The sequence below is a fragment of the Leptopilina heterotoma genome, unplaced genomic scaffold (assembly GCF_015476425.1).
Source record: "Leptopilina heterotoma isolate Lh14 unplaced genomic scaffold, ASM1547642v1 Lhet_217, whole genome shotgun sequence".
Classification (NCBI taxonomy): Eukaryota; Metazoa; Arthropoda; class Insecta; order Hymenoptera; family Figitidae; genus Leptopilina; species Leptopilina heterotoma.
This window is the reverse complement of record NW_025110934.1, coordinates 823996-845319: the sequence shown is the minus strand read 5'-3', so window position 1 is coordinate 845319 and position 21324 is coordinate 823996. Positions and strand designations below refer to the sequence as shown.

General features: G+C 41.3%; 1 protein-coding gene across 1 annotated transcript; it reads right to left on the bottom strand.

Annotated features, from left to right (window-relative positions):
• Positions 1 to 10523: 10523 nt before the first annotated feature.
• On the bottom strand, positions 10524 to 20600 carry LOC122501852. Its single transcript, XM_043611616.1, has 2 exons — positions 20062 to 20600; positions 10524 to 11554 (listed from the first exon to the last, which is right to left on the bottom strand). The coding sequence occupies exons 1-2, from the start codon at positions 20093 to 20095 to the stop codon at positions 10524 to 10526; spliced, it is 1065 nt and encodes a 354-aa protein (XP_043467551.1). The 5' UTR covers positions 20096 to 20600.
• Between the last annotated feature and the right edge of the window lie 724 nt (positions 20601 to 21324).

The following is a 21324-nucleotide window of genomic DNA, read 5'->3' as shown; positions in this document are numbered from 1 at the left end:
CTTTTAATTTTAATGTATCTGACGATTCACCTGTTGGATACATACTCGAAGTTGACTTGGAGTATCCTAAAAGTATTCACGAAACCCACAAAGACATGCCATTTTGCGCAGAAAATGCGAAACCCCCCCTCTCGAGACAGGAGAAATTATTAACAACTCTCCAACCCAAAGAAAAATATGTTATCCACTACCGAACGTTGAAACAAGTTGTTGCTAATGGCATTAAACTTGTAAAAATCCACCGTGTCTTACAGTTTAAGCAATCAACATGGTTTAAACCATACATCGACTATAATACGATGATGCGAACCAACGCCAAGAATGAGTTCGAGAAAAATTTGTTCAAGCTCATGAACAACGCTGTGTACGGCAAAACAATGGAAAATTTCCGTAAAGATGTCGACATTAAGCTTGTCACCTAATGGTTTGGCCGCTATGGAGCTGAAGCCCTTATTTCTCGACCCAACTTCCATAGTCGAGCGATATTCGACGAAAATCTGGTTGCCATGAACTGCGTAAAACCGAGGTACTATTCAACCAACCGATCTACGTGGGGTTAAGTGTGCTTGACGTATCCAAGACGTTAATCTACGATTTTCACTACGGGTATATGTTAAAAAAATACGGCGACAATTGTAAACTGATGTATACCGATACAGACAGTCTAATCTACGAAATCAAATGTAAAAATATATACGAAGATATGAAAAATAACATCCAAAAGTTTGATACGTCAGACTATTCCGCAAACAACGTGTACGGCATTCCGCAAGCCAACAAAAAGATTATCGGTCTAATGAAAGACGAATGTAACGGCAAGATCGTTACCGAATTTGTTGGCTTGCGGAGTAAGATGTACAGCGTACGGGTTGAAAATAAAGACTTTATTAAAAAAGCCAAAAGCATTAAATCCGGCGTTGTGAAAAAATCGATTCACTTTGATGATTATGTAAAATGTCTGCGAGATTTCGACATTCAAACTCGAACACAGTATAATATAAGATCACGACTACACAACCTTGAGACTGTAAAACAGGTAAAAGTAGCTTTAAGTCCGCAAGACGACAAACGGTATTTGTTACCGGGAAGTACCGACACTCTGCCGTGGTTTGCGGGATTTTATCCTGTTTTTAGCTCTGAGCGGGAGGCAAAATTCTCGAGACGACAGCAGTATGATCATTGTGTAACTTCTCTCCCTTCCCACTGCAGTACCAACTTTATTTATAAACTTTTTCTGAATTTTATGATTAATAACAATTAATTATGCACTATGCAAGTTATTTTGGATGCGTTTTTTAGCAAATATAGTGTAACGATATTTACCTTTACTTACGGGTTTTACCCATCAATCGTTACAAAAATGGCGATCACCGGTTTTCCGGTTACCGAATTATAAATTCCACACTCCGAATTTATAATACACCATCGATGATCCGTTTTAGGGAACTTCCCCGGCGCCAGGTAGGTGAACTACCCGGATCACGATAGCAGAAACAAAATAGGAACTTTCCCGGACTAGCTCAAACCGAGCTCACTATTTCATCTTTACGAAGTTGACTTTAGATTTTACAAAACTCAGGCGTGAGTACCGCACACAGAAGAGAGAGACAGACACAATGAATTGACACTTAAATAAAATAAATTTGACTCGAGAAATTCAATTAACAATTAAATCAATCACTTTTATTTTCAACAAGATAAAACTTGCGAGAGAATGAGAACTTCCACACGCCGGTGATACTCGTCGGTCGACCGAAAATGGCGGCGTTCTATCGGCTTGCCATGCGGTCGCTCGTCTCAACGTTATTCCTCGGTCACACCGTACACCGGTATTATCTCCAGAACAACGAGGAAGATGGAAACTGGACACTAACCTTTGATTCTGGCCAACAAAGCCTGGTAATCCATATTCTAATTTTTACTGAACTTTCGGTTGAACCGTAGTGTCACCGTTAAAGTCTATCGGCGGCCAGGCACGAACTGTCGAAATTAGGTTACTTGGCTTCCTGCTTCTGGCCCGCATATAGGTCATGCGCAATATGGGTTCGCCCCTGCAGCATGATAACGGTCCCAACCTCTGTGACAGGTGATTGCCGGTTGACATTAGATTCGTGCCGATTAACATAAATTATTGGCCTATTTTCGGTTGGTTGATAATTAAATGATAATAAATAAATTCGTGTTTTATAGTCAACCAGAACGTGTGGAATTCTATTCAAATAATTAATCTGATCTTTGTACAACTCAACCTTTCAGTATCATTTTGATTCTATACAATTCAAAAATAATAATAAAGAAAAATGTTGAGTTCGATTCTGGCTGCCACGTTTAATTTATACTAATAAACTGTGAATTACTTGGATAAGTTTCGGCGAAAACTCAATCTGGGTCTTTATAACGTGATTATTTAAAAATCAACGTTACAACTCCCCTGGGCTTAGCCGAAACATATCCCTCAATTTCATTGGGTTTGCAGCCAGAATACCTCTTACCTGCCATCGAGAATTGTTATTACTAATTGAGAAACCCTTTAAAAAAAACAAAAGAAAACTTAAACCTTTGTCGATCCGATTAGGTAATTGATGCTTTGAAACCAAACATAAAAAAGAAACTTATCGCCCCACGTTGGGCGCCACTGTTGTAACGATATTTACCTTTACTTACGGGTTTTACCCATCAATCGTTACAAAAATGGCGATCACCGGTTTTCCGGTTACCGAATTATAAATTCCACACTCCGAATTTATAATACACCATCGATGATCCGTTTTAGGGAACTTCCCCGGCGCCAGGTAGGTGAACTACCCGGATCACGATAGCAGAAACAAAATAGGAACTTTCCCGGACTAGCTCAAACCGAGCTCACTATTTCATCTTTACGAAGTTGACTTTATATTTTACAAAACTCAGGCGTGAGTACCGCACACAGAAGAGAGAGACAGACACAATGAATTGACACTTAAATAAAATAAATTTGACTCGAGAAATTCAATTAACAATTAAATCAATCACTTTTATTTTCAACAAGATAAAACTTGCGAGAGAATGAGAACTTCCACACGCCGGTGATACTCGTCGGTCGACCGAAAATGGCGGCGTTCTATCGGCTTGCCATGCGGTCGCTCGTCTCAACGTTATTCCTCGGTCACACCGTACACCGGTATTATCTCCAGAACAACGAGGAAGATGGAAACTGGACACTAACCTTTGATTCTGGCCAACAAAGCCTGGTAATCCATATTCTAATTTTTACTGAACTTTCGGTTGAACCGTAGTGTCACCGTTAAAGTCTATCGGCGGCCAGGCACGAACTGTCGAAAATAGGTTACTCGGCTTCCTGCATCGGTCCCGTATATAGGTCATGCGCAATATGGGTTCGCCCCTGCAGCATGACAATAGTCCCAACGTCTGTGACAGGTGATTGCCGGTTGACAGTAGATTCATGCCGATTATTATAGATTGTTGATGCCTTTTCGGTCGGTTGATGATTAAATAACAATACATAAATTAGTATTTTATAATCAACCAGAACGTGTGGAATTCTCTATCAAATAAACAATTTGATTCTTTTACAACTCAACATTTGAATATTATTTCTTTGATAAATTTTACATTTGAATATTATATCAATTCTATACAATTCAAAGATACAATAATGGAATAAAATGTTGAGTTCGATTCTGGCTACCGTATTTACTCTATAATAATATCGAGAATTAATTAGATAAGTTTCGGCGGATCCAATTTGGTTTCTTATAACGTGATTATTCTAAATCAACGTTACAACTCCCCCTGGGCTAGCCGAAACATATCTCCAAATATATTAGGTTGATGACCAGAATGTACCCTACTCGTTATCTGGAGTTGTTATTGTTGATAAAGAAACCTTAAGTAACCCTTAACTCTTTATCGATCTGACAGGATATGTAATGCTTTGAAAATTAGTACTGTCCCATAATCATTGCCTTATTACCTACAGTGTCCTGTCTACCTACCTTTTCTCTTTCTTTGAACCATTGTCTCCGGATTCGTCTTTTGAGCGAATATATTAGCAGGTTTCCCGATGACCGAGGTGAGTTGATAGGTTGACCAACAAACAATGAAAAATAATAATCATTAACTTATCTAAATTGAAAAGTAAGATTCTTTATTCCAAGTCCGTATCATATTACAAATATTTAGGTTGGGACGTTAACTAAGAAAATTTTAGCCCATTAAACAATTTGACTTATTAATAATAAAAAAAAATATATATATCTCTGAAGAAAGACGGGCAAAAAAAAACAAACTAAATTAATTATTTGCAGCATTCTTAACCATTAAACAACATCAACAGAAATATTATCGTGTGTGTTATTGTTATTATAAAGGGTGGCTAATGATTGACCCTTAACGCTAAACTAAATAAAATTCTCTGAAAAATGAACAATAACAAATTCAAACTAAAATAAATAATTTCTCTTGGGGATTAGTGTTATTGGCGGCTACGGTATTCGGTAGACTTAGCTCCCCGATGAGTCGTTCGATTTGTGTGACGATGTCTCTCTTTCGGTCGGCTTCTCTCCGATGTGCCTCTTCTTCCTCTGTAACCAGAATGTGTTTCCTAACTAAACTTTGTTTTTCCTACTTTTTAAGATTCCACCACCGATTTGATGTCGATATTGTTTAACTAATTACTCTAAACCATTATTTACATGCTCATAATACAGTAAAAAAAAATCAAGAAGGTATAATATTTCTCGAATTTACCTTCTACCCCCCCCCCCTCTACTTAGAATTCCTATAAGGGATCAGGAGTTTAACTGGGTACTTTCCCAAAGACCTACCCTCTTCTGTTGCTATTTCATAAACCGAAGGTCCTAAAATTTGTACTATTGTGAAAGGTCCCTGATTTTTACCACCGAACGCTCGTGTTATTTTTTTGCTAGCGGATGAGGTTATTAGCTTTTTACACATGACTTTATCTCCTATGACAAATGTAGCGTGTCTGCGTCTTTTGTCATATTGTACTTTTTGTCTGTTAAACGCGTTGTCCATTTGTAAGGAGACTAAATCCTGTAATTCTTTTAACTTTTCTATCCGCTCTAACCATTCGTTTTCGTTCTCGGGTGTAAGGTCTACTTCGGTCTCTTCCGTTCGGTCGCGAAGGTTGTTGTACGGTTTGGGTTCTCTACCCAGGTTAAGGTATGCCGGACTAACGCCTGTACTTCCGTGTACTGCCGTGTTGTATGCAAATCTTAGGTCTTTAAGATAGACGTCCCATTTTCTGTGGTCTTTAGAAACGTATGCCGATATCATTGTTTTCACCACTCGGTTCACTCGTTCCACAGGGTCCGCCTGTGGGTGGTATACCGGGGTAAATGAATGTTTTATCCCATACGCTTCCGTTAACCCTTCAAATGCCTGATTAACATACTCGGTTCCGTTGTCCGATACCAAAACTTGGGGTGCCCCCCATCGGTTTAAAATTAGGTCTTCGAACGCTTTGATTATTGTTTCGGCGTTAGCTTTGCGCATTGGAGCTAATTCTATCCATCGCGTGTACAAATCTTCGAAGATTACGAGGTATTGGTAGCCTAATGTGCTTTTGGGCCAGGGGCCCATCACATCAGTGGCTACGACTGACCATGGCTTCTGGATAATTCTTCTACCCATTAAACCTGCTGCGGGTCGTTGGTCGGGTTTGATCTTTTGACAAGTATCGCACGTGCTGACCCAGGTTTTAATGTCGCGGTACATTCCTGGCCAATAGTAGAGTGATGTTGCTCGACGGTACGTTTTTTCAATTCCGAGGTGAGCTGCTTGGGGTTCGTGATGAATCTCGTTAAAGACTTCTTGTCTTTACTCAGCGGGTATCACTAATTTCCAAGCATCTATATCGTCCATTACCGAGTCGATTAACGGATTTGGGCGGTATCGGTAGAGTTTACCGTCTGTTACTTTCCAGCTATGAAACTTTCTCGGGGTTTCATTAACTTCCCTCACACGCCGGCAATACCATGGATCTTCAAACGGTGTCAAGGCAGCTATTGGCAGCGCCATCTCCTCTTCGTACATTCTTGAGAGCGCATCCGGGACAAGGTGTTCAGATCCTTTCCGATGCACCACCTCAAAATCGTATTCAAGGAGATCAAGCGCCCACCGAGCCAGCCGACCCGTTGGATTATGCAAATTGTGCAGCCAACGTAGTGAACTGTGGTCAGTGATGACAGTAAAATGAAACCCTTCGAGGTAATGGCGAAATTTCTTTACTGCCCAAATTACCGCAAGGCATTCTCTCTCGGTGACGGAGTATTTCCGTTCTGCTCCCGTGAGCGTTCGGCTCGCGTACGCGATGGCCCGGTTTTCTCCATTTTGACGCTGAGTAAGAACTGCACCTATACCGAAATCACTCGCGTCGGTGTGCAGCTCGAACGGTAACGTAAAATCAGGATATGTTAGGGTTGGCGCGGTCGCGATCAGTTCTTTGAGTTCTTCGAACGCGTTTTGTTGGGCTTCGCCCCATTCCCACGGGATGTTGGTGCGTAACAGTTTGTTTAGTGGTTCGGCTAAGGTTGAAAGCTGGGGGATAAAGTGTCGGTACCACGATGCCATTCCGAGAAAGCGTCGAAGTTGTTTGATCGTTTTTGGCTCGGGGTACTTTGTGATCGGTTCTACTTTTTCCGGGTCAACTTGTAAGCCTTCGTGATTTACGATAAATCCTAAATATCGGGCGGATGTTACTCCGAATTTACTCTTTTCCGGATTAATCGTAAGGTTCGCTTCTTGTAGTCGGTTAATCACGATTTTTAACCACTTCTTATGGTCTTCGAGTGTTTCGGTGACAATCACGATGTCGTCTAAATACGCGTAGACAAACGGTTCCATTTCCGGCCCTATGAGGGAGTCTATTAGTCTCTGGAATGTCGCTGGAGCTCCTGAGAGTCCAAACGGCATACGTTTAAACTGAAATAGACCCATACCGGGGACAGTAAATGCTGTGAGTTCTCTACTTTTCTGTGATAGGGGAATTTGGTGATACCCCCATTTTAGATCTAGTGTCGTGATGTATTTCGCAGCTCGAAGTTTCTCCAAAATCATATCCATTTTCGGCAATGGATACGCGTCGGTTTTCGCTACACGGTTTAATTTCCGAAAATCTATGCATAGGCGGTAGGTACCGTCTGCCTTTTTGACCATTACTATAGGGCTGGACCAACCGCTTTTTGAGGGTTCTATGATACCTTCCGCTAACATTCTCAATATCTCTGCGTGCATAGCTTCTAAAACTTTCGGGGAAACCCTATAATAGCGCTGTTTTATTGCCGAATGATCCCCGACATCGATCACGTGTTCGGTTCGATCTGTCGCTGGTAGATCGTCTGGAATAATTCTAAGAAGGCCTGAAACGAAATGTTTTAAGTCTTCGCGTTCTTCGTCGGTAATTATTACTAACCCGCATACTTTTTCTGAATCGGGCACGACGTTCTCGTCCTGTACCGTGATTGCTTCTACCCCCTCTTCGGTATACCAGTGTATAGAATCTGGATAGTCAGCCATATACCATTTTCGTTGGCTGCCATCGTGTATCACGCCGAAAGTGTGAATAAAGTCTACTCCCAGGAAAACTTGTTCACCCATTCCTGGAACTATTAACACTTTCATCATGCGAGATACCCGATCTACTTCTATTGGGAGGTAACAAACAGCTTTTACCGGACGCACCGTACCGTCGGCCGTCATGACCGCTTTCTCGGTTGCTGGTTGTAAATCTGCTTTATATCTTTCGGCGATTGCTATTCCGATATCGCCTAACACTGTGCGTGATGCACCATTGTCTATTAAGGCTTGTACATTGGGGGTATTGCCTATTCTTATATTCGTGAATACCCGTAAACTGAAGCCTTTGTCTTCCGCTGGCGGTTCCCTAATTTCTAAGCGCAACGGTTTTTGTTCGGATTCTACCCTAGGTTCTATATCCGCTTTTAACAGTGCCATGATTGCCTGATTACTTTTCCATGGATCTGTACCATTGTGACTCTCAACGCGGTCGTTTAACAAAACAGTTTGGTCGGCCTCATACTGTCGGGTGGCTTTCCGTTTTTTCGACTTTTTGTTAACGCCCTCCGTGGATTTCTGATCATTTTCTATTACTGCGGGTTTGGATTGTTCCACGGTTGTTTCGATTACTTTTGTTGAGGTCTCTACGTTTTCGGAGGAGGAGGAGTTGACCTTTACTTCTCCTCCTTTTTCGCGTTTCCCGGACACCCTTCGCAGGTTTTGGTGGTAACACCGTCTTTACCACACCGTCTACAATAGTCACTACGACGTGACGAAGCGCAACCTGTTTGAAAGTGATCGGTTCCTTTACAATTCCAACAAACAATATCTTTCGGGTCTTTTTTCGTTTCGTTGTCCGATTGAGAGTTGGAATTTTTCGCGGCGTTGTCTTTTGACGTCGAATTACTCGCGTTTTTGTTCGATTGGGAATTCTTTTCCTTATTCCATCTGGAATTTCCCGACTGTTTGGAAGATTGTTGGTTGTCTGGTGAGGAAAACCTTTTACTGCCCACCAGAGCTGCCACAAATGCATCCATTGTCTTTGGCCAAAACTCGCATAGTTTTTCCGCATTCGTTTGCGGGTCTTCCGTATTTATTGGTCTCGGTATTTGCTCCGTTTCCGATTTTAGCGCCGCAATGTTTGACGGTTTCTGACTTGCCCCAACCTGCCCTCGAAACGCGTATTCCGGAATAAGCGATTTCTCAGGTGGGGGTGGGGGTGTGTCGTCATCCGTAATTGCGGTTACTCGTTCGTATTCGGTAGCTAAATCCGCCAGACCGTTAAAATCGTAAAACTCGTGTCTACGGATTGCTCTACGGTATTCGGCCCTAAGGTTTGCATGTATCCGGTCCATCTGTGTTGTCATGTCAATTGGTCTAGTCGACAGTTCGTATAGTCCGTACATACATGTCAGGTAATCTATTGCCGATTCTCCGGGTCCCTGTCTTCTAGAGAGAATCTGCTCTTCTAAACGGTCTTGGTATCGGGAGTCTCCAAACCGGATTTGGAATTGCCTTTTACACTCCTCCCACGTATTCCATCTTTGCCTATTTTGGCGATACCAATGTGCTGCCATCTCGGTAAGGAGGAAGGGCATTGCTACTAGTAATTCCTGATCGGTCATGAATGACGCGGCCCTTCCCTCTTCTACCCGCCACAAAAAATTGTCTACGCTTGACCCTCTTTGCCCATTGAACTTTACCTTCCAACTCTCGACAGTTCTCGCGACATCTCTCGGTTTTTTATACATGCTACTCTGTCTTTGCCAATACATGTTTTCCTGTTCCCACGGTCTGTTTTGTTCCGAAAAAGGATTGGACGGTCTATTTACGTAATGTGAGTCGAGAGTATTTTGTCTATTTTCTGTCGTGTTTTGTTGTTGGTCATATCCGCCTACGGTATGTCTTTCCGCTGTCGCGAAGGTTGGGTTCGTTTGGGGAAACATACTATTTGTTGCATAGTATGGAACTTGTCTCGGTCTGTCGGATTCTGTTATCGTTTGTCCGTATGGTTGTGGAGGGGATGGTCTATATCCCGTATAGTAATTTGTGGTCGATTGAGGAACTACACGACACAGTTCTCAACCGAGAGGCAACGACGCCACCGCTCAAACCGAGGAGTCCGCTTCGGAAGAAGTAATTTTCCACCGCAGGATGGGCGAATCCTGGAAGGAATTCCGATTACGCTCAGGGGTACACCGCCCCCCTAAATATATTCGGGAACAAGAGAGCAAATCGAGGCGAGAGACCCCAGCGGAGAGAGGAAAGAGGGAAGCAAGACAGGATAAAGCAAAAGCCCAACAAGATGCAATCCAGAAAGAGATCGACAAAAAGAGACAAATGGAGGTTGACATAGCATGGGCAGCCAGACAAAAATGGCTAACCCAGGCTAAACAAGAGAGGATGAGACAAGAGCAAGAGGATAGAACTCGTCTACGACAAGAAGCAACTGACATGGCCACCCAAATCTACGATTAGGTAATTGATGCTTTGAAACCAAACATAAAAAAGAAACTTATCACCTTATTACCTGCAGTGTCCTTTCTGCCTACCTGTAGTTAGGATTCGATGTCCTCCGGTCCCATTTAGTTACATCTAGTTTTATTAGGTTTCTCCAAGTTCCGGTAAAAGGATAGTTAGTGGGTTGGCGAACAAAATGAAGTGATTGACTTTAAGTTTGAAATTTAATAAGTACTTTAATCAAATTTTATTCCTTTGGCTCAATTGAATTCGATTAATGTGATTAATACAGGTTACTAACGTGAAACTAAAAATTTCCGAATAACAAAAAAAAACAAATGATCTATGTGCTATCAATCGAAGGTTATCGAAAACAATTGCTCTAAGCTAAGGGCGTAACAATAACAACCAAATTGGTGGATTCAAGAGAGAAAAAAAATATAACGAAAAAAACTAAATATTATCTTCAATATTGGTGGTGTGAAAAGAACGAAAAGCTAAATGATATTGTCAACATTGGTCCCCTAATCTTCCGTATTTTCGGTCTGGGTAGGGCAGTCGCCCTTGTTATGACCCCGTTGTTGGCACTTCTCACATCTCATCCTACGACTGGCAGTTTCGGTGAGGAGTGGAATACCGTTGAGAAGTTCGCAGAGTTTCTTCTCATGTTCTTTCCATACGGCATAGATCACCTCATCGTAGATTTGGGTGGCCATGTCAGTTGCTTCTTGTCGTAGACGAGTTCTATCCTCTTGCTCTTGTCTCATCCTCTCTTGTTTAGCCTGGGTTAGCCATTTTTGTCTGGCTGCCCATGCTATGTCAACCTCCATTTGTCTCTTTTTGTCGATCTCTTTCTGGATTGCATCTTGTTGGGCTTTTGCTTTATCCTGTCTTGCTTCCCTCTTTCCTCTCTCCGCTGGGGTCTCTCGCCTCGATTTGCTCTCTTGTTCCCGAATATATTTAGGGGGGCGGTGTACCCCTGAGCGTAATCGGAATTCCTTCCAGGATTCGCCCATCCTGCGGTGGAAAATTACTTCTTCCGAAGCGGACTCCTCGGTTTGAGCGGTGGCGTCGTTGCCTCTCGGTTGAGAACTGTGTCGTGTAGTTCCTCCGGGTGTATGGGTTCCTCTCCCGTTTCCTTCGGTTTGAACCGTGCCGATTCTGTTCACCGGTGGCGTAGTGCGTGGGATAGCTCCTCTTGCTATAGCGATTCTTCTCTCATTCTCTTCGGTTTGAACCGTACCGATTCTGTTTAGCGGTTGCGAGTTTGGCCGTACTTCCCTCCCCGATTCGTGGATCCGTTCAATGTGGTTTGCAATCTGAGATAGATGGTCTTGTCTGGTGGTTGCACTCGGTCCTGTTACCCCAGCTGGAAGCCATCCTTCGGGTAAATAGACGTCTGTCAACCGTAGCGGTCGTACATTGGCTATCGCTCGTGGCTCTCTTCTCGGTGTGGCTTCTAATGTCGTCGTTTCCGCTTGTTTGAGGAGTCTTTCAATTTCGATGGCTATTTCTCGCTTCCGGTCTGCTTCTCGCCGCAATTTCTCTTCTTCTTCTGTAAGTAGGGTAAAACAATTTTTCGTTTGGTTCTTCTGACTAATCTATTATTTTTCTAATACCATCACCAATTCCGTGTCGATATTGTTTTACTAATCACTTTAAGCTACTATTTACATAATCATAATGAATAATTACATCATAAAACAAACAAAAAAAAAAAAAAAAAAAAACTTATCTCAAGAAGGTATAGTTTCCGATTTTACCTTCTACCCCCCTCTACTTAGAATTCCTATAGGGGATCAAAAGTTTAACTGGGTACTTTCCCAAAGACCTACCCTCTTCTGTTGCTATTTCATAAACCGAAGGTCCTAAAATTTGTACTATTGTGAAAGGTCCCTGATTTTTCCCACCGAACGCTCGTGTTATTTTTTTGCTAGCGGATGAGGTTATTAGCTTTTTACACATGACTTTATCTCCTATGACAAATGTAGCGTGTCTGCGTCTTTTGTCATATTGTACTTTCTGTCTGTTGAACGCGTTGTCCATTTGTAAGGAGACTAAATCCTGTAATTCTTTTAACTTTTCTATCCGCTCTAACCATTCGTTTTCGTTCTCGGGTGTAAGGTCAACTTCGGTCTCTTCCGTTCGGTCGCGAAGGTTGTTGTACGGTTTGGGTTCTCTACCCAGGTTCAGGTATGCCGGACTGACGCCTGTACTTCCATGCACTGCCGTGTTGTATGCGAATCTTAGGTCTTTAAGATAGACGTCCCATTTTCTGTGGTCTTTAGAAACGTATGCCGATATCATTGTTTTCACCACTCGGTTCACTCGTTCCACAGGGTCCGCCTGTGGGTGGTATACCGGGGTAAATGAATGTTTTATCCCATACGCTTCCGTTAACCCTTCAAATGCCTGATTAACATACTCGGTTCCGTTGTCCGATACCAAAACTTGGGGTGCCCCCCATCGGTTTAAAATTAGGTCTTCGAACGCTTTGATTATTGTTTCGGCGTTAGCTTTGCGCATTGGAGCTAATTCTATCCATCGCGTGTACAAATCTTCGAAGATTACAAGATATTGGTAGCCTAATGTGCTTTTGGGCCAGGGGCCCATCACATCAGTGGCTACGACTGACCATGGCTTCTGGATAATTCTTCTACCCATTAAACCTGCCGCGGGTCGTTGGTCGGGTTTGATCTTTTGACAAGTATCGCACGTGCTGACCCAGGTTTTAATGTCGCGGTACATTCCTGGACAATAGTAGAGTGATGTTGCTCGACGGTACGTTTTTTCAATTCCGAGGTGAGCTGCTTGGGGTTCGTGATGAATCTCGTTAAAGACTTCTTGTCTTTGCTCAGCGGGTATCACTAATTTCCAAGCATCTATATCGTCCATTACCGAGTCGATTAACGGATTTGGGCGGTATCGGTAGAGTTTACCGTCTGTTACTTTCCAGCCATGAAACTTTCTCGGGGTTTCATTAACTTCCCTCACACGCCGGCAATACCATGGATCTTCAAACGGTGTCAAGGCAGCTATTGGCAGCGCCATCTCCTCTTCATACATTCTTGAGAGCGCATCGGGACAAGGTGTTCAGATCCTTTCCGATGCACTACCTCAAAATCGTATTCAAGGAGATCAAGCGCCCACCGAGCCAGCCGACCCGTTGGATTATGCAAATTGTGCAGCCAACGTAGTGAACTGTGGTCAGTGATGACAGTAAAATAAAACCCTTCGAGGTAATGGCGGAATTTCTTTACTGCCCAAATTACCGCAAGGCATTCTCTCTCGGTGACGGAGTATTTCCGTTCTGCTCCCGTGAGCGTTCGGCTCGCGTACGCGATGGCCCGGTTTTCTCCATTTTGACGCTGAGTAAGAACTGCACCTATACCGAAATCACTCGCGTCGGTGTGCAGCTCGAACGGTAACGTAAAATCAGGATATGTTAGGGTTGGCGCGGTCGCGATCAGTTCTTTGAGTTCTTCGAACGCGTTTTGTTGGGCTTCGCCCCATTCCCACGGGATGTTGGTGCGTAACAGTTTGTTTAGTGGTTCGGCTAAGGTTGAAAGCTGGGGGATAAAGTGTCGGTACCACGATGCCATTCCGAGAAAGCGTCGAAGTTGTTTGATCGTTTTTGGCTCGGGGTACTTTGTGATCGGTTCTACTTTTTCCGGGTCAACTTGTAAGCCTTCGTGATTTACGATAAATCCTAAATATCGGGCGGATGTTACTCCGAATTTACTCTTTTCCGGATTAATCGTAAGGTTCGCTTCTTGTAGTCGGTTAATCACGATTTTTAACCACTTCTTATGGTCTTCGAGTGTTTCGGTGACAATCACGATGTCGTCTAAATACGCGTAGACAAACGGTTCCATTTCCGGCCCTATGAGGGAGTCTATTAGTCTCTGGAATGTCGCTGGAGCTCCTGAGAGTCCAAACGGCATACGTTTGAACTGAAATAGACCCATACCGGGGACGGTAAATGCTGTGAGTTCTCTACTTTTCTGTGATAGGGGAATTTGGTGATACCCCCATTTTAGATCTAGTGTCGTGATGTATTTCGCAGCTCGAAGTTTCTCCAAAATCATATCCATTTTCGGCAATGGATACGCGTCGGTTTTCGCTACACGGTTTAATTTCCGAAAATCTATGCATAGGCGGTAGGTACCGTCTGCCTTTTTGACCATTACTATAGGGCTGGACCAACCGCTTTTTGAGGGTTCTATGATACCTTCCGCTAACATTCTCAATATCTCTGCGTGCATGGCTTCTAAAACTTTCGGGGAAACCCTATAATAGCGCTGTTTTATTGCCGAATGATCCCCGACATCGATCACGTGTTCGGTTCGATCTGTCGCTGGTAGATCGTCTGGAATAATTCTAAGAAGGCCTGAAACGAAATGTTTTAAGTCTTCGCGTTCTTCGTCGGTAATTATTACTAACCCGCATACTTTTTCTGAATCGGGCACGACGTTCTCGTCCTGTACCGTGATTGCTTCTACCCCCTCTTCGGTATACCAGTGTATAGAATCTGGATAGTCAGCCATATACCATTTTCGTTGGCTGCCATCGTGTATCACGCCGAAAGTGTGAATAAAGTCTACTCCCAGGAAAACTTGTTCACCCATTCCTGGAACTATTAACACTTTCATCATGCGAGATACCCGATCTACTTCTATTGGGAGGTAACAAACAGCTTTTACCGGACGTACCGTACCGTCGGCCGTCATGACCGCTTTCTCGGTTGCTGGTTGTAAATCTGCTTTATATCTTTCGGCGATTGCTATTCCGATATCGCCTAACACTGTGCGCGATGCACCATTGTCTATTAAAGCCTGCACGTTAGGGGTATTGCCTATTCTTATGTTCGTGAATACCCGTAAACTGAAGCCTTTGTCTTCCGCTGGCGGTTCCCTAATTTCTAAGCGCAACGGTTTTTGTTCGGATTCTACTCTGGGTTCTATATCCGCTTTTAACAGTGCCATGATTGCCTGGTTACTTTTCCATGGATCTGTACCATTGTGACTCTCAACGCGGTCGTTTAACAAAACAGTTTGGTCGGCCTCATACTGTCGGGTGGCTTTCCGTTTTTTCGACTTTTTGTTAACGCCCTCCGTGGATTTCTGATCATTTTCTATTACTGCGGGTTTGGATTGTTCCACGGTTGTTTCGATTACTTTTGTTGAGGTCTCTACGTTTTCGGAGGAGGAGGAGTTGACCTTTACTTCTCCTCCTTTTTCGCGTTTCCCGGACACCCTTCGCAGGTTTTAGTGGTCACGCCGTCCTTACCGCACCGTCTGCAATAATTATTACGACGTTTTTTTGCGCAACCTGATTGGAAGTGGCCGGTTTCGTGACAGTTCCAGCATTCGACTTCTTTAGGTTCTTTTTCCGCTTCTTTGTCTGATTGGGAGTTCGAATTTTTCGCGGCGTTGTCTATTGACGTCGAATTACTCGCGTTTTTGTTCGATTGGGAATTCTTTTCCTTATTCCATTTGGAATTTCCCGACTGTTTGGAAGATTGTTGGTTGTCTGGTGAGGAAAACCTTTTACTGCCCACCAGAGCTGCCACCAATGCATCCATTGTCTTTGGCCAAAACTCGCATAGTTTTTCCGCATTCGTTTGCGGGTCTTCCGTATTTACTGGTCTCGGTATTTGCTCCGTTTCCGATTTGAGCGCCGCAATGTTTGACGGTTTCTGACTTGCCCCAACCTGCCCTCGAAACGCGTATTCCGGAATGAGCGATTTCTCAGGTGGGGGTGGGGGTGTGTCGTCATCCGTAATTGCGGTTACTCGTTCGTATTCGGTAGCTAAATCCGCCAGACCGTTAAAATCGTAAAACTCGTGTCTACGGATTGCTCTACGGTACTCAGCCCTAAGGTTTGCATGTATCCGGTCCATCTGTGTCGTCATGTCAATTGGTCTCGTCGACAGTTCGTATAGTCCGTACATACATGTCAAGTAATCTATTGCCGATTCTCCGGGTCCCTGTCTTCTAGAGAGAATCTGCTCTTCTAAACGGTCTTGGTATCGGGAGTCTCCAAACCGAATTTGGAATTGCCTTTTACACTCCTCCCACGTATTCCATCTTTGCCTATTTTGGCGATACCAATGTGCTGCCATCTCGGTAAGGAGGAAGGGCATTGCTACTAGTAATTCCTGATCGGTCATGAATGACGCGGCCCTTCCCTCTTCTACCCGCCACAAAAAATTGTCTACGCTTGACCCTCTTTGCCCATTGAACTTTATCTTCCAACTCTCGACAGTTCTCGCGACATCTCTCGGTTTTTTATACATGCTACTCTGTCTTTGCCAGTACGTGTTTTCCTGTTCCCACGGTCTGTTTTGTTCCGAAAAAGGATTGGACGGTCTATTTACGTAATGTGGGTCGAGAGTGTTTTGTTGTTGGTCATATCCGCCTACGGTATGTCTTTCCGCTGTCGCGAAGGTTGGGTTCGTTTGGGGAAACATACTATTTGTTGGATAGTATGGAACTTGTCTCGGTCTGTCGGATTCCGTTATCGTTTGTCCGTATGGTTGTGGAGGGGATGGTCTATATCCTGTATAGTAATTTGTGGTCGGTGGAGGTGGTATACACTCTAAGTGTTGGCTCCAACTCAATCCTGTGAAACGCGGATCCGGATTACAAACCGTCGTGGTTGGAATTATAGGTGGCGCTGTTGAGTTGATTCTATTGTCTGTGTGGGTGTACCTATAATTCTGTGTGTGTTGGTAATTAGCCGGCTGGTATACTGGTTCGGATTGTGTTGTTACCGCTGTCGTTGTGTAACATGTGGGACATGTACTTGTTATTGTGACTGGTTGTTTTGTCTGTCTTTGTACTATCGACATTAACGTTGTCATTTGTTGTTGCATTGCGAGTATCGATTCACGCAATTCTTGGATTTCAGCATTGACTCCCTTATCTGTTCGGTTTTCCCTATTTTCCGCGTGTCCGCGACGCGTGTTGACATTAGCGAAATTTGAATTCGGTGGGGGAAAGTTACTCTGGAAATGTTGTGGTCTAAACCGTCTTTCGATTCCGTTAGTGCTATCTGTAAACGTGTTTGAGGAATCCGAGGTCACCGGTGTTGTCGGTAGACCCATGAATTTTGCTGAACCCAGTGTAATGGGGGTGGAGGTCGGTACTACAGTCGTCGGTATTGTGAACGCCTCGTCGCTATCGTACCACGGAACTTCGATATTGCCCTGCATGCGTGCAATTAACCGTTGGAGTCGCGATTGTACCTCTTCGAACGTACCTGACGTATTACACCCGTTCTTATGGAGTTGATTTTTCATCTCCTGAAACGCTTGGACCTGTTCGGCAAGTTCATCTATTAGTCCGAATCTATTCGTCTCTTCCGAATTTTCCTCCCTTTGGGTCTGTATCTCTTGTGTGTTTTGTGGCCTCTGATTTATTTCCCCCCCCCCTGCTCCTAGTTCGGGTTGGGTTGGGTCTGTTCTTTCTGAGTCTGCCATTTTTTTTTTTTTTTTCTTTTGGTCAATAAAGGACAAGAAAAAAAAGAAACGGTTGGCAAACAAAATATCTTTATTTTTATTTATGAATAATTTTCCCTTAATTAAGACTAGTCAAATTTAAGAAAGATTAAATAAGTAAAAAAAAATTTTTTTCTTATTTATCTTCGGTAATATTTGTAATACTCCGCTGTTCTGGGAAAATTATTACTCCCAAAGCTAAATTTTTCGTAATTTATCGGTATTTTAATTTTTATTATATTTATTTACTATAATTTTCCGAAATTTCCAATATTTCCATAAATTTCCAAAAATTTCTATAAATTTCCGAAAATTACCGTTAATTACCTATTCGGTCTTTGGTTATTTTTCTGATGTCCCCACTAATCTTTCCTGCTCTTTCTTTAATTAGGGTTGAACGGAAGGAACAACACACAAAAAAAAAATTTTAAGAAAAATTAAATCAAGAAAAAGAAAAATTTTTTTCTTATTTATTCTCGGTAATACCCGTAATAATCCGTTATTTTAGGAAAATTATTACTCTTTCTATTGATTTACTATAAAATTCAACAAGAAATTCTATAATTTTCAAAAATTTCCCAAATTTCTATAAATTCCTGGAAATTTCTTTAAATTTCCAAAAATTACCGTTGTTTCCTATTCGGTCTCTGGTTGTTTACTGGTGTTTTTACCAATTTATCTGTTTGTGGGGAAAAGTTATCGGTTTCTTTCTTAAATTTCACAAATTACCGAAAAATTTCTAAAATTTCTTCGGAAATTACCGCTAATCCCTACTCGGTTTCCGAAAATTTTCCGTAATTTCCGTAAATTGTGTTATTTTTGAGGGTGAATTATTGGTAAGTTTCTTAAATTTCATAACTTTCCTAAAATTTCAAGTAAATTTCCCGCTTGAAAATATAGTTAAGGTCGGCAAAGAAACTTTCCTACTTTCACAAAAACTATATTTTTCCAATTCACCTGAAGTACTACAAAACTTCATAAATTACCGGTAAACTTCCTCCGAATTTAGGTAACTTTCCTGACTTTAAATTTAGTTACTTTCGGTAAAGAAATATTTTCTTTCTCAATTCACTAAAAAAAAATTTTTTTTTAAATTTTGATTGGGAATTGTTTCAAAATTTCTTAAATTTCCAATCTTACCGGGTAATTTTCCGAATAAAGTAAAATTACCTATTTCTATTTTCCCTAACTATTTTTGAAAATTTTTCTACGTTTCCTTAAATTTCCAAAAAAAAAATAATGTCCTCGCTTTCTATAAATCTTCGAAAATTTCCAAAATTTCCATAAATTTCCGAAAATTTCCGGTAATTTTCTTTTTCTAAATTTAGTTACTGTACGTTGAGAAATATTTTCTCTTCAATTCACTAAATTTTTAATTGATTGGGGATTATTTCTAAAATTACTTAAATTCCCAATCTTACCGGGTAATTTTTCCGATTAACGAAAAAAAAATTTCAAGGGGCTTTTTCTTGAGTTCGCGCCTGTTTATTTATCTCCTTTTGTAAAAAAAAAGAAAAATTCTTTTCCACATTATTTAACTATTTACAAAATTATTTCTTTACCTCAGTCTTCGAAAAACCCAATAAAATATTTAATTAGTTTCAAAAATAATTTTTGGTAATTTTTCAAAATACTCTTATTAAAATACTCTTATTTAAAAAAAAATTTTTTTTCTATTTTTCTCGAAGGTGGTAGGGGATACTGCAGGTACTAAAAAAAAATCTTCTTTCATGCTGAAAAAAATATACAACAAAAACAATTTTCAAAGCATCAATTTACAAAATTATTATAAAAATAAATTTTCAAATTTTCCCCAGAAGTAAAAATAATTAGCACCTGTCAGATCGAAAAAGAAAATAATTTTATAATGAAAAGAAAATTCAATTACTCACCAGCAGTGAAGGTTCTCATCTGTTTTTCTCCCTACACAACTATACTGAAAATCCTTCTCTCGTCTCTCTCGTCTGTCACGGCCCTTGAGTTGGGCGCCACTGTTGTAACGATATTTACCTTTACTTACGGGTTTTACCCATCAATCGTTACAAAAATGGCGATCACCGGTTTTCCGGTTACCGAATTATAAATTCCACACTCCGAATTTATAATACACCATCGATGATCCGTTTTAGGGAACTTCCCCGGCGCCAGGTAGGTGAACTACCCGGATCACGATAGCAGAAACAAAATAGGAACTTTCCCGGACTAGCTCAAACCGAGCTCACTATTTCATCTTTACGAAGTTGACTTTAGATTTTACAAAACTCAGGCGTGAGTACCGCACACAGAAGAGAGAGACAGACACAATGAATTGACACTTAAATAAAATAAATTTGACTCGAGAAATTCAATTAACAATTAAATCAATCACTTTTATTTTCAACAAGATAAAACTTGCGAGAGAATGAGAACTTCCACACGCCGGTGATACTCGTCGGTCGACCGAAAATGGCGGCGTTCTATCGGCTTGCCATGCGGTCGCTCGTCTCAACGTTATTCCTCGGTCACACCGTACACCGGTATTATCTCCAGAACAACGAGGAAGATGGAAACTGGACACTAACCTTTGATTCTGGCCAACAAAGCCTGGTAATCCATATTCTAATTTTTACTGAACTTTCGGTTGAACCGTAGTGTCACCGTTAAAGTCTATCGGCGGCCAGGCACGAACTGTCGAAATTAGGTTACTTGGCTTCCTGCTTCTGGCCCGCATATAGGTCATGCGCAATATGGGTTCGCCCCTGCAGCATGATAACGGTCCCAACCTCTGTGACAGGTGATTGCCGGTTGACATTAGATTCGTGCCGATTAACATAAATTATTGGCCTATTTTCGGTTGGTTGATAATTAAATGATAATAAATAAATTCGTGTTTTATAGTCAACCAGAACGTGTGGAATTCTATTCAAATAATTAATCTGATCTTTGTACAACTCAACCTTTCAGTATCATTTTGATTCTATACAATTCAAAAATAATAATAAAGAAAAATGTTGAGTTCGATTCTGGCTGCCACGTTTAATTTATACTAATAAACTGTGAATTACTTGGATAAGTTTCGGCGAAAACTCAATCTGGGTCTTTATAACGTGATTATTTAAAAATCAACGTTACAATAGATTGCAGTGCATGAGAAACATCTTTTCTATTTTTACTCTTTACTGGAACAGCCCAATCATATTTCGAAAATATGTCTATAACTGTTAATAAATACTTGAAACCTTTATTTATTCTTGAATAAGGTATCATTTCTACTAAATCTGCTTACCATGTCTCATCAATATCACGCATTTCAACTCGCCGTCGCGTCGAGGATAATTTATTCTAGCCTGAGTATGAAGTTCATTCACTACTATTAATTTTTTGTTGTTCATTCTCGAGAGCACTTAACCCATTAACGCCTGAAACCTTTGAAATTATGTGTTTAATTTAAGATATAATTTTATATATTAAACATGCTCCCTAAAAATAACTGAAGCGTTTCTTTATGTTTTCGGGGTTGCTCTACAAGATTCCATGCTCAGATTTTAAATTTATCGCATAGAAAATTAAATATGGCGAATTTTGTGCACCAAATTGCGAAAAAAATGAAATTTTTTTTTAAAAATAATTATTTCTTACTGAAAACATTTTTTTCAAATGAATACAAGTGTCACAAATTGGCACAAACTTATTAAACTTTCAAAATATGCAATAGCGGAAACAAAAAAAAACAAAATGGCGGCTTTAAAATGGCGCTAATATGAGAAAAAATTAATTAATTTTTTTTATAGTGCACCGATTCAGGCAATAGCTATGAAATGTAATAGAACTTAGTGTTTATATGT